Below are 14,231 nucleotides of genomic sequence, written 5' to 3' on the forward strand. Positions count from 1 at the left end.
ATCAATCTTCAACAGCTACTGCTGAGATATTCACAAAATTGGAAAATAAAAATAAATACAAATTTCCCTGTGTATGAAAATTCCTTGGTAATCCTTACTTTGAGGTAATAGTATTATTATAATAACATTCCATAATGCACACATTTACAAATTCATTTTATTAGATACAGGCATACAATACACAGCACACATGACACTATGACACAAAACACAACAGTACATCCTCCCAAACTCACAACAACAGATATATAATTAATAAACACATATCAAAAGAAACACTAAAACAAAAATATGTTGAAATATGTTAGGATCTATTCAATGATGCAATTTTTAATCCCAGTACATTAAGAACCTCAACTAATATATGACAGGTATAGCACGTTCAAAGTATATTATAGTCCCACAATTCACAGATTTCTCTTGAAGTTTAACTTTGGATACTGTATTATTTAAAACCGTTTTTAAAAACACACATATTGCATATTCTTGTTTAAGATTTACCTCCTGGAAAACCGTGGGTGAAGAAATATGCCCAAATCATACAGCTGTTGTTTCTTTCTCTTCTTTGTTCGTTTGTGATTTTAATAATTGACCTATTTGTTGTGTTTTTATACGACTCAGCAATGTTATCCAAAAACATTCAGAAATAGATTATGTTCAATGTTTCTGACAAGTTCCGTTTCAGCTAAATTAGATATTTGTGGTCATCTGTCACTCTTCCTGTGACTAAGTAAGAAGGAGGTGATAAAGAAGAAGCACTAAGGATAATAAGAAGAAGTAGAAGAAGAAGATATAAACAATAATAACAAATTATTGCCAGAACACAGAGAGGAGATTTTATAGATTCTCGAGTGCAGTTTGTTGTTCTGGTGGAAGCTGATGTGTGGTTGGTTTTGACTTGAGCTTCAACCTAAACACATTTCAAAATCATTCAAACTTCTGGGTGTAAAAACAATTTGGATATTAGTGGTGCGGTGTAGATAATGGCACTGGTTAGTATTTTCCATTGACCTTTCTTTTAAAAAATACAAATAAAATGTCCACACTGTCAACTATATTCAAATTGCCCAAAAAAGGATAAGGAATTTTTAATTTGTTAAATTATGGCTGCTTAAATCCTCATTATAGTCTATGTGTTCAATTCAGTGGAACAGAAAGATCATTACAGTTATTGGTAACTTCTGTGCTGTCTCCGTTATGAAGAGGTTACATGTCTACTGTGGAAAATACTCCATACCATTCATCCAACCATCCATCCAAGCATCCATCCATCCATCCATCCACCCATCCATCCAAACATCCATCCATCCATCCACCCATCCACCCATCCACCCATCCATCCATCCATCCATCCATCCATCCATCCACCCATCCACCATCCATCCACCCATCCATCCAAACATCCATCCATCCATGCATCAATACCGCCATCTGTCCAACCACCCATCCAAGCATCCCTCCATCCATCCTCACTGAGTCAGCAGCTCACTCTTGGTCAAACTATTAAAACGCAAACTTAAAGAAACGTGTAAATTGCTTATAAGGATGTTACTTAAGAGACATATTATGGTCTAGTCCAGTGTGAGATGTGAAATGTTTGTGGCTGCAGGATTTAACACCTTCCAACGTGTCCATAAGAAATGTTATGTATACATTTATTTGCTGACTCAATTCAGAAAACTTAATTAAATCATCTTGGTGTTGTCAAATATTAGCATTAGTTATATGTTTATATAAATGTATATGTTTATACATTTTTGTGCTTTTGAGTCTGAATGGCTATCTATCTATCTATCTATCTATCTATCTATCTATCTATCTATCTATCTATCTGTCACCTGATCAACCGATGGCTCATAATTTCGTGTATAATAATCTAATCACATTAAATATGTGCTACTTATTTACTTTGCTGCCGATGTTTGCTGCTGATATGACACGTTATCATGTTGAATGCAACACGTCGTCATGTAGTTAAAGTGTGTCGCAGCTGATTACAGGTCCAATGGATGCAGCCATGACAGTTGACTGTGGAGAAGAAGCGTTTGGACCTCAACTGCTTCAACGGCGCCTGAACTTCCCACAGCTCTGCAGGATCAGGACGGAGGCTGCACTTGTGGCCCAGGTACGATCATAGTTAGTTTTTATTTTCTATTCAGCATCATTTGACGCAGAAATACAACAGAATGTGGACAGAATGTTCTCCAACGTTACTGTGCAAAGATAAATCCAGATACACAGAGTTATTGATGAGCTAACGTTGTCGCTAGCTAATGCTAACTGAGTTAAGCTAACGTCACAAGTTAGCATTTTTACATCTTTTGCCTTTGAGTACAGCTAATAATTTACACTATTAATCTTTTTAGTCAATAGCCATTAATATGATGAGTTTTAATGATACTGGTGGGTTAACTTAATGGGGTTTCCATCTTGTTAAAAATCTAGAATATATTGTATTGTTTTTTTAAACGTAAACCACTCCTGGTTAATGTTTTGAAGGTGTAGCATCTGAGCTAAATTGTGCTACTTCATAGTTAGCTGTAGGACTGGTAGTTAGTGTGTTGTGTTGGATTATAAGCTAACTAAAGCTAACTGCTGACAGTTGACCTGATAAGCCCATGTTAACTAGTATCGCCTCCACTTCCAGGTCTACATACTACAGCATGGATGCTGGTGGACTTTCACTCGCTGATAATTTCGATCCTCGGTATTTCCCTGGCAAACTATGGCGTCTGGTGAACAACCCGGCCAATGAAGCCATCTACTGGGACAGACTGGGCGAGGTCATCATCATTGACCAGAAGCTCTTCGAGGGGCAGACCCTGTCTCCATCCTCCTCCCCCACCAACATCAGCACCAACATCAGCACCAACATCAGCACCAACATCAGCACCAACATCAGCACCACCGGCTGCAGCAGCCGCACCATCAGGACCTCGCACAACGCTGTCACATTCAAAGCAACCAGCTTCTGCAGTTTTACCCGTCAGCTGAACCTGTACGGCTTCAGGAAACCACACCAGGCCGTTATATACAGAATTCATCCTCCCGCTGTACATGGGCACTTCCGTCACTTCTACCACAGCAACTTCAAGAGAAGCCATCCTGAACTTGTTTCCACTCTGAGGAGACTCACTTTGAACAATAAGGCCAAGCTACGAGCTGGTCAGACTGTGACATGCAGGCCCTTGAATAGACACATAGAAGATCATGGTGGCAGAAACAAAGGTGGGAAAAAAGGCAAGTGAATACAATTTTGAAGTTAAATTATTTATTAAGCTTAAGTCATAACTTTCCATTCAAACCAATTAGGACTGGGCAATATGACCCAAAATGTTCAAATTAATTAATATGAAGAATAATTATCATGTCACATTACTTTTTAAATTTAAGTTGAAGCCTGGTGGGCTCATGATATCAGCTGATATTAGCCTTTCATAGACATATCGGTATCAGTTTATGTTTGCCAATATACTCTGGTAAGAAAACTTTTATTTTACAGAATACACAGTGCAAAGAATATGTGCATTTATGCTCACATGTTGCATAAAAGAGAATGTTAGTGTGGAGGTGGCTTAGTGAGAACCTTCAGGTGAACCAGGGAGAGGGGATTGGCACAGCTGAGACTAGTTGGCCAATGAACGCTCTCTGGATTCAAAAGGCAGAGGGAGGAGACAGAGACGAGGCACATGGGAGACACGGACACCCTGAGAGACACTTAGCTGAGCTGCAAAGCTGACTGGTGTGTTTAAGTTTCTAGGTTTGAGTTTATGCTGAAAAGTGAATGGTTTGTCTCTGGCTGTTTGGGTGAGACCCCGGTGGCATCATCCTATGCCACAGTGTTGTTAACCTCGGCCTCGTAAATTATTGGGCAAACACAAAGATTACGTCATATACGATTATTAATGACCCCACACCTCTTCCATGTTGATATTCAGCTGCTGCCATCAGGAATGCGTTTTAAATGGCCTGTACATAAAACAATTAGGAAGAAGTGATTAACAGTTTACCTTGATGGATGCATGTGCACTTTGTCCGTCCTCGAGAATCCAATCCAACTTTTGTTATTATTTGTCAGCTTTGCAGCTCAGCTAAGTGCCTCTCAGGGTCTCTGTGTTGCCCATGTGCATCTCGTGTCTCTCTCTTCCTCCGTCTTTGAATCCAGGAGCCACCTCCACAGTTAGTTTTCATCCAAGTTCCATATATTCGCTTGTATTTGTGTTTTCTTTTTAATTAGTTATTTATAATAAAGTTGATGCTTAAACTATTTAATATCCTATAAAATATATCCTATAAAAGCCTCAGCTACATTTCTTTGTCATAAGGGGATTTGACATCTTCGGAATTATTGTATATTGTATATATTGTATCGTGTGTGTGTGTTTCAGTATTGAAGGTTGGGGTTTTAAAGTCCTCTTTAAAACTTATAAAATCTGAGGTAGCTCAGATTTCCAAACTGCTTGCACAATGCTTAAGCATTCCATCAATATATATATATATTGGGCTTTTGTCATGTTACTATTGATGTCAATTACACCATGATAATGACTGATACTGTCTGAAAAGTTGCTTGTGTTTCCCTGTCTCTGCAGTCACTTCCCTACCGAGCCCCATGCATCAGGAGCCAACTCATTCCCACGATCCACACGCTGGAACCTCAGTCCCACCACGACACCTGACCAGGGCCCACGGTGCTGATGCACCTTTACCGACTGGACTAGTATTTCCAAGCCACGCAGAAGTATCCTCAAGCTCCGATGCCACGCACCTGCAGGAGGATTTCATGGCCTGTGCGAACCATGGGAATCCAAACTTCAGCACTTTTTATGCTCAAGCTGCACAGTATCTGCCTGGCTCTGTTCCCACATGTGAGCAAGACTTGAGTTAACCTGTTAGAAAGCGAGTTATGACCAGACTTTGTTACATCACTTAAATTGTACATGATACTCTAAAATGCATTAGTATGTATCTGTATGTTGAGAAAAAATGTTTTTGATTATGTATGCAAACATTTTTAGATTTCAACTCCAATTGTAACAGGCTAAACCATCTATCCATCCATTATCTATACCACTGATACTTTTTGAGGGTTGGTGTATCGCAGGACCAATGTATAGAGACAAATCATTTTTTTCTTACACATATGGTCAATTTAAAGTCTTCAGTTAACCCAACACAATGTGCAACACCCCGGACGACATTTTAGGATTTAATTTATGATTGTAATTCTTTGTTCTTTTTCTTCGAAGTCTTGGAGTGCTACCAGCTGAACCATGTGGAGAATGGGCTTCTGACATGGCTACCCAGGACCCATGTTTTCCAGGTAGGTGAATGCACTCTGTCAAATCTGTGATCAATCAAGAAAGATAAGTATATTTTTGTTTAAAACTTACACTTTTATTTCACTCTATGCTCTGTCATGTTGAAGAGATCCAGGAGTTACAGAATTAGAAAAACCAGGCGGTGAAATAATGTGACATTAACTTGAACACCATTTTCCAGGCTGCGAATGAAGTGATTCAAGCTCCACCGAGTAGAGTTGTGAGCTCAGAGAAGCCGGTCCCTGTGTCAGAGCTGTCCTCCAGCACCAGTTTTACCATTCTGAGCAACAGCTTTGCCAGCACCAGGACAGCCAACCCTCAAACCATCATAATAGATAGGTCGAGCAATGCTGATGGATCTACTTACAGTGAGCACAAGGAATCTGTGACTTCAGTGACTGAACTCATGCCGGAAGATGCCATGTATGAGGTAAGCTTCAACGTTGTAGATTTCCTGAAGACATTTGGCCTCATCTTTTCTAAAGGCAAGAAACTTTGCCCAGAAAGACTGGACGTGGTCTGCTCAGAAGTTTGCAACCTTTATATTTGATATGGCATTTACATGTAATACAGGGTGTGTAACAGCTCAGTAGAAGAGCTGCACATTATTTGCTGTGCTTTCCTCTGTGTTCTGGCAAGGTTACCATTGTTGATGCAAAGGACAATGAGATCCTAGTTGCCAAGGTTGGAGACTTTCACCCTGATCTCAGTCAGTTTACGGACATCAGCTACAGATGGAGTGCTCCAATCCTTTAGGTAAGACACTGATGAATATTTAGGAAGTGTGTTCAGAGTAAAATTAGTACAGGGACATTTTTTTACAAGTCATCACTGCATCAGGTTCACTGATAGTTGGTCCTGTTTCTCATTTTAGATCTCAACATGTTGGAAAGGGACAGGGAGTCTTCAGGATGTGTCATAGGGAAGTTTACACTATTACCAGACTTCATTCCTCGCTCAAATGATTTGTTGTGTCTGTTTGAGGACTGTCATTAAGTTTGTATTTAAAACATTGTGCAAGAGTAGTTACATGTACGTTTTGTTATTAATGACTTTGTAGAATACATTCATTTAAGTCTTTTGCTTGATTAGATTTAGATTTGCTTGAACCATGGTACATATGTACCATTTAACATTTTTAAAGGGTGAAGCAAAAGATGACCTACATTTTTAGTCTTAATATTTTACCAACTTTTGATGTTTTTAAAGTATTTAAAGTATATCTATATATTTGCAGCATGGAGCTTACTTAAACTCCTCGCCCCATTTTAATATGCACAGTTTTTACTTGCATTTTACTATCACAACTGAGTTGTCATAACAAGTTATACGATATTTACGATTGTTTGTGGTAGTGACCAGATGATGTCGGTTTTCATTTTCCAGCTTTTAGTTTTTAATATATCTCTATCGTAGCTGCTGTGTTTTTAAATATTTAATTGCTTGGTTTTAAAGGCACGAGTGTTAAAGTATTTTTAATAAATGAGATATAGATTAGATCATCAGGTGGTTTGTGGTTTTTATGTGTATTTCCTAATGTCTTGTTGACAGCTGGGTACAGGAGACCTATGGTGGTTGTGTAGGATTTTAGACGCTAGAGGGAGCCACTCACTAGTTCTTGCTCCGCGCTGCTGCTCCTCCCTCCGCATTTAATGGTGCCTTCACGTGCTACTCGGAAGCTCCATTATTACATTTCTACAACTTTTGTTTTTCTTGTTGGACTTCAGTGTTGTGTGGCGCAGCCTACAAATCGAAGCCCGTAGGAAGTAAGTTTGACTGGAGACAGAGAAGGCAAATTTCAGCTGTGTCTCACTTTGCATCACTGTCAGCAGCATATATGAACACCCAGCATCACAATCGATTCAGATGACTTCTCAGACCTTTCCAAACGCATTGTTACTTTTTTGGTCCAGTTTTTTTTTTTTAAAGAATTCCCAAACTCCTACAACACATGAAGGCATCAGGACAGTGAGCAGGTAGAGGCCGTCAATGAGCTCCCAGGAGAGAGAGAGAAAGAGAGAGAGGGAGAGAAAGAGAAAGAGAGGGAGAGAAAGAGGGAGAGAGAGAGAGAGAGATCTGCACACTGCGTCTCTCCACTTTATCAACTTGGGAATCACGAGGAGTTTGGAGAACTTCCACTTCACTTTTTCCTCCAGAGTTTCTTCTCCGTTCTCGCTGAAGATTGTTTTGACAAGCGACTCATTTTCTGTCCTCTGGAGGATCGTATCCAATTCTCTCTCTCAGCGCAGCGGAGCCGCTGGACTCGGGAATGTCCTTTTTTTCCTCCTCCTCTGTCCGTCCTGTCTTCTCCTCCTCCCGTGTTCTCTTTGTTTTTGGCAGTGATCAGGTTTAAATGGAGAGTTGATGGCTCTGCGACAGGGGTCAGCGTAGTTACTAAGATACAAGTCAAGTGAGTCAACTGTCCATCTGCTACTACGATGTACTGACGGCGAGGGTTTTATTCTTCTCGTTCCCCATGGTTGTACAAGTTGAGTCGGACCCTCTGTCTCTCCATTGTGGGTCAACACGCCTCATCAGTTTCCGGCGGCAACCTGTAACCAAGCCTTTGAAGTTCAAGCCCCACTGCGTTTTCTCTGGATTTATCTAGAAAATGTGGCGCCGCCGGGACGAGCTGCCTTCTGACGCCGTTTGTCAACTCGTGTCCGGTCCGCAGACGTGACCGCGCGGCACAGTGGCCGGTGCGCACTGTTTTTTTTAAATAACGATCAATAACACGCAGCAGTCGGGATACGGGTGAAGATCGACGCATCGCTGTTCGCCGGGACCTGCCCTCCTTCTGCGTAAAGGATACTGGTTGAAGCGTAAGGCCAACGCGTTCCACATGAGGACATTCGTTGTGCGTCTGCGGGAAACCAGTGCAAACTTCAAGCTCCTAACACAACACGACGCGTCTTCACGGTGCATGTGTGCGTGCACTGCTCCGTCGCCCACATTAATGACACTGGATAAAAGTTCGCCGTTAAATCAGGGAACGGATCAGTTTAGTGGAGGCGATGCGGCCGGCTCCATGTGGGCACTGAGCGACGCGCACTTCTGCACCCTGTACAGTTTGAATATTAACTCTGGTGCTGAATGGGAGTTTGAGTTATGACTTTGAGTTATGCTGGCAGTCCTCCAGCTGTAAACGCTTGGATCGCATCTACTTCGCAGTAGTCGCCGAGGCAGAAAAGAAGAAGTGGGACGTGTGTACATATTTGTCTTGTTTTGATCCGCGGTGCTTGCCTGCTTTGAAGTCCACCATGTGCGGCCGGGCACCGCCGCTGCAGCCGAGGCCATGACCGTCCCCCAGCGGCGCCTGGCCGGGCTCTGGCCGTGGCTGCTCATGGCGGCCCTGCAGGTGGTGCTGGGCCAGCCGGGCCTGGAGTCCGAGCGGCCGGCCCTCCGAGCGGTCATCAAGGTGACACTGCTGAAGAACGAGCCGACGGGGAAGCCCATCACCCTGGAGGGGGTGTTCGTGGGAGGAAGCGCCGGCTACGCGGATGGGAAACTAATGCAGGTAAGATGTCTTAAGGAGGAATCTACTCTGTATGATCACAACACGGCTTCTCATCCTCACACCTGATTAATGTCCAAACACCTGAAAAGTCGATTCCTGAAGGTTGTTGGTGCGTACAGGGTGGGGGTGCGCACCTGTTGTAGAGTTGATCATGTGTTTGACTTAAGTTCTTCTGTGTGGACACATAACAGAGACTCTGCACAGATCAGTACATTATTACTAGACTGTTCTCTCATGGTAGAGTATTTAACAAATATTGAACTGTCAAGAGATCCACTGGACTCGTCCCTACTCCCATCACTGCTGTTCGATGCCAACTGGGGAGACATAATTCAACATTAAAATCCCATTTTATTGGGGCTCCATGTAAAAAGCATCATTTCGACAATTAGTTTTCGCTGCCACACTGTCCTGTCTTTCAGTGCCTCCATCCCTCTGTGGAGGGACTGTTGGCGCCACATGTTTCTCTAAGCTAAAAAAGGCTGTTTACACAGCATCCACTGTCTGATTAGAACTAGATGATGTTAACACCTGAATTGTTGCTCTATGCCATCAAAATACTGCAGTGACTATGGGTTACAGTACACAGTACTACCCTTTCCACTCAGCCCTCAGCGTGTGATGACAGAATATCTAAATTCCTTGAACAATAGTGATGACACACAGCTGTTATTGAGGTTAGGTTGTTTTCAGTCTATTTTTACTTACGGTTTGATTAAGGTTGCCAACTTTCGTAGGTGTATCTTTTCTGAGGCAACAGCTTTGTTTTGCAGTTACTATTTATGACTTCTAATGTTCTTCCAACATTTTTTGATACCAAGGTGTGGTCGAGGAATATTAATCAACACCGCAAATCATTTTAAACACAGCATGTCACTACCATGTTAATGTAAAGTATGTAGTCTATTCACTGTGCATATTTAGGATTCAGGAGTGGATTAAGGGTCCTGGGCCATAAAGCCCGCTTGCGTCAATTTATTTGCTGTTTCCAAAGAAACAGGACGACAGATACGCGGCACTGTAGGATCTTGTCTCTCTTCACTCACCAGGTGTGGGAGGTTTTGTGAATGGTGAGCCAGATGCGTCAGTTTCCCATAATTGATAAGGATTTACATGGCTTTCCCCACAGAGAAAGCCCAGTATTAGGGATGGTGAAACGTTGGTGCTGTTTGCCTCTCCAGTTAAAAAAATGCAACTTTAATGGGCCTGTGTGGGATCTTGGAAACATGTAGTTGAGGTGAAACACTGAGCAGCTGAGATCAGAGACACTTCTGGGATTTCCAGAATTCTTTATATTTCCCTCAGTAAAACCTTGCACAGTTTTTGTACAGATCTGAAGGACAAAATACACATTTTCTGTAAATTCACAAAAAGATATTAACCCAATTTCACCAGGTCTCAGAAGAACGCTTCAGCAACATACTGTACATACTAAGATACAGTGCATATTAAGCTGGCATATGGTTGATGAGACTTGATCAAGATTGTAGAAGGGATATCTGCACATACTCCCCTGTAGGTGTGAAGGAAAGTGCAACAGGGCCAGCTAATACTTTCATCTATACCACAGTCAGAATGGCGACAGTCTAATCCTCCACTGATAAGATCCCTTTTTCCCCCCCTTTTTTCCTTTTGCAGGCTAAAATGTCAGCAGAGTTGGTTTTGTCTGAACCTTTGCTTTCTTGTTTCTCTTAGTCAGACCAGTGATTGTGGTTCTGTTCAAGGTTAGGAAGGTATAGTTTTGTCCAACTCTCTCTTCCCACAGTGCACAGAGGTGGTGTTGTGCTGCAGGATGCTCTTTGTGCAGGGCAGGCCTGTTCGAACAGGTCCTCATTGCCTCGGCAAGCTGCTCTGCTTTAATGTTCTTGTCTTCCAGTGGACGAGGGGGTTGAAGGCTGTAAAGGAGGTGGAGTTCCATACATATATATGCTGCCTCACAATGTCCCCTTTCAATTACAGATTACGATCTCTCCACTGTGATAAAACTGTCCAGCCGATTAATGCATCATAATAACCATGAAACCAAAGCTCTAGATGTCTATTGTGGGGCTGTAGTTTCGTCTGGTTTCGTCTACAGATTTTTCTCTGGACCATGCTGAAGCATGGCAACCAGTTTTGATAAGCCACAGTTACTTGGCATTTTAGCAACATTTTATTTGGGAAGTATAACATTTTCTAAAGGTAGAGTCGGAGCTGTTGCTCTTACCACGAGGTATTGTTGTAATCCTGTTTGGCAATGCATGTAAGGTAAAAACTCAAAGTAGAGGGTGTAGGAAAGAGTCTCCGTCTGTGTGTTCAAGCGATGAGGCTTTGCTTTGGTGCGCATTTCCCTCTGATCTATTAAAACTGTGAACTCCCTGGAAGTTTGCCCTGTCCTCTGAATGAACACGTTCATTGGAACACTGGCTGGGGTCTGGCCAGAACTATTTGGACAAATACAAGTACAAGAGAAGTGCAAAGGCTTGAAGGATAACTTCAAACTATAAAGGATTGTAAATTGTTTATCTTCATACAGGCATTGTACCCGATTAAAAGACATCATAAAGATTCCACCTGTTTTCATTTAAAGACGTTTTGACTTTTTCTTTTCTCCCTCATGTCGTATTTTTGTAGCTTTGTACTTTGAAATTTTGCATTGACCTTTGAGAGCTCACTTAAATACACCAGCTATAATTAAGGCAGGCCTAGCAATTGACTGAACACCAGTTAACGCTGCACTTTGCATTCTTTCATCTCCCTTCTCGGTGTCCCACAAGACACTGTGTGCCTCCCTCGACTGTCCGAGGACACTTTCTGCATGTTTCCCCCCTGGCTGGCCCTCACCACAGCCGTTTGGGATCGAGGGATGGGAGGGCGGAGGGGGGGCGCTGAGGGAGAACATCAAAGTGAGTCCAGTTCCGAACGTGAGCCGGGATGATTAAAAACCGAGACTGTTTACTCTGCACTTCCCAAATGGGCCCTCTCCTCCCCCTCCCTCTAGATTTTTTTGTACATACTTCCTATCTCCCTGGATGAGATAACATCCTGTCCAAGGCTCCTTGGGGCTCCTCGCTGCTTTACATTGCTGGGCTCACTGCTGTGCACAGTCTGTACCTGTGACAAATAGATTTTGAAGATTTTCCTGAAGTGTGTGCAGTAGCCTGGAGTGTTTTTAGTTTCATATCAACTCCTTGTAACTGTTGTGTAAGTAAATACTGGAATATTTCGCTCATATTTCTGGTTTGCTTGGGGTTACTCAATGTTCTTTGAACGTGTCCCAAAATCGATCAAACTTTTGGAGGATTTGATAGACAGTGTGTAGCAATCGGCTATGGGATAAATATCATACCATACTCTGAAACCGAAAAAAAGGTTGAAACTCTGTTGGAATGTTTGAAATTTAAGAAAAAAGATTTTTGCATGATTGAAACAAAGATTTGAAGCCTTGCATAATATTTTGATAAGCTAAAAAAAAAGTGTTTTCACTGTTCTCCCAATTGCTTTTGTTTTTTGGGTTTGAAACTTTGTAAAGGGTGATCTGAAAACTGGTGCACGTATATTCACAAACATTCAAACTTGAGTTTTGAAAGGGCTAATCTTTAGGTCAACGTGCAAATCACGTAATTATTGGCAGCGTTGTCCTGCTGATCTGAAAAGCCAAAACTGATAGTCTGGAAAAAAAGTTGGGATCCTGGAGGCAAGGGCATTTACTCTGTTTGCTCGTCGCTGAAGTACAGTCCCATCACATGTTTCATACTGGGTTATTTGGGATTTTGCAACATTATGCAATGGTTCAAAACTTAGTTTCACTCATGCACAACCTTTTTTATTAGATAAGCTTTCAAAGGCTTTTTTTCAGTTTCGGGACATAGTTTGATATGTATCCCATAATGGGCGTGTGGATGATTTGTAACATTGACAGGAACATATTTTCAGTAAAACGGCTGCATATGGGATTAAAGCTAATGTTTACTGCTAAATTTTCACATTGAAGTTAGTGCTTTGCTGTCACTTTATTGTCCTCCAGTTATTTGCTTGCTTATGAATCTGGAACTAGTTTCAAGTCTGGCAAGCAGCTGCACTCACTGAGGTCTGACTTTTACAGTATAGTAACAGTAAGACGGGAAGGGATCATGCTCTGAGTTTTGCTGCAGTGCCCAGTTTACATGCACAGCAACTATGTCTATCATGCAAAGCTCTGCCATGTCCGCTGGTATGGACGCCATATGAGACCTCAACACACACAGCAGCAGAGTCACGTCCCCATCCATCCTTTCTGGCACTTAGTGAAATTGGCAGTTACATAAAGGAATGAATCAAATCTCTATAAGCTCACAATTTCCGTCCGCTTCGCCACAGTGACGGTTAAAGAAGAGTAATTAAGTGCTGTTTGTGTAGAAATGGAGGACGTTCAGGGTCAGTCGTCGCCTTGAAATCCAGCATATAACAACGAAACATGCTCACTGCTGTCAATGGAAGTCTTCACATTCTTTTATGTGGCCCACAGTCAAGACGTGTTTGTCTTTTGTATTTCCATATGTTCATCAGCTCAACCTGTTTGCTATTGCTTTTCTGCCATCTCCTTCCTCTATAGCGATGTGAGACCACTGTTCTGTGTTGCCTCTGGCACCCTCCTCGAACACACCCCCATGTGTGTCCAAGCTATCAGACGAGCTCTGGAGTAATGGTTTCTCCTGGGCAGGCATCTGACAAAGCTGCAGCCTGCAGCACAGGAAGCAGGGGCTAGTGCTGTCTTGCCCACCCTCTTCCACAAGAGATGGCTGTTGAGATGTTTCTTACCATCGCGGCAGCACTGGGAAGATGGGAGAGGCAGGTCAGGGAAACATGGCAAGTCCCTTAATCCTGCTGGCCCCCTTCTTTTTAAGTCATTAGCCCAGGTCTGGAATTCTTGAATGTTATACAACACATTCTTGTCAACTTTTCATAGCTCTCCTCGTGCAAATAACAGAGGAAGGCCTCTGCTACTTCTGTAGACAGTCCCTATCACTGCTTCACTCACTCCTTCAGACACAAAAGAGTAACATACTTAATTCCATGTTTCTGTAGCACACACGTAGAGAATGCAAACACACATGCACACAGACACATGCTAAAGGCATTACTACTGGATTAATCCTTGAACCGGCCCACAGAAAGGGTGAGTTGGAGAGAACAGAGAAGGAAAAAAGCAACATCAGAGCAGAAACAAGCATTAGAAAATTTCACATTAAAGTGAGGGATTGTCCTCACAACTGTGTGTGTGTTTAATTGTTCAGATATCTTTGAGGACCATTTTGAGACCCTACCTTATGGAGTGAGTACATTTTGGGAAAGTGAGGACATTTTGGCCAGTCCTCACTCTCTGAACCAATTTCAATGGGATTCTTAAGGGTTATGACTTGCTCGTAGGGTAA

The 14,231-nt window shown here is 42.2% G+C and overlaps 2 protein-coding genes across 3 annotated transcripts in view; both read left to right on the top strand.

Moving 5' to 3' along the window:
* Positions 1–4,596: 4,596 nt before the first annotated feature.
* On the top strand, positions 4,597–6,774 carry LOC118122047. The gene is made up of 5 exons (XM_035178458.2): positions 4,597–4,868; positions 5,250–5,323; positions 5,503–5,751; positions 5,961–6,077; positions 6,196–6,774. Exons 1-4 carry the CDS (start codon positions 4,613–4,615, stop codon positions 6,075–6,077), a joined length of 696 nt encoding a protein of 231 aa, XP_035034349.2. The 5' UTR covers positions 4,597–4,612; the 3' UTR covers positions 6,196–6,774.
* A 272-nt stretch (positions 6,775–7,046) lies between these two features.
* Positions 7,047–14,231, top strand: part of LOC118122046 (E3 ubiquitin-protein ligase RNF43) — an 83,537-nt gene continuing 76,352 nt past the window's right edge. The window contains exon 1 of one of the 2 annotated variants that reach the window (XM_035178456.2): positions 7,047–8,838. In XM_035178456.2, the coding sequence (XP_035034347.1) occupies positions 8,617–8,838 (222 nt within the window). In that variant the 5' untranslated portion in view covers positions 7,047–8,616. The remainder of the gene's footprint in view (positions 8,839–14,231) is intronic. The other variant, XM_035178457.2, reaches the window with a different exon arrangement.

This window comes from Hippoglossus stenolepis, chromosome 15 (assembly GCF_022539355.2).
Source record: "Hippoglossus stenolepis isolate QCI-W04-F060 chromosome 15, HSTE1.2, whole genome shotgun sequence".
In the NCBI taxonomy this organism is placed as follows: domain Eukaryota; kingdom Metazoa; phylum Chordata; class Actinopteri; order Pleuronectiformes; family Pleuronectidae; genus Hippoglossus; species Hippoglossus stenolepis.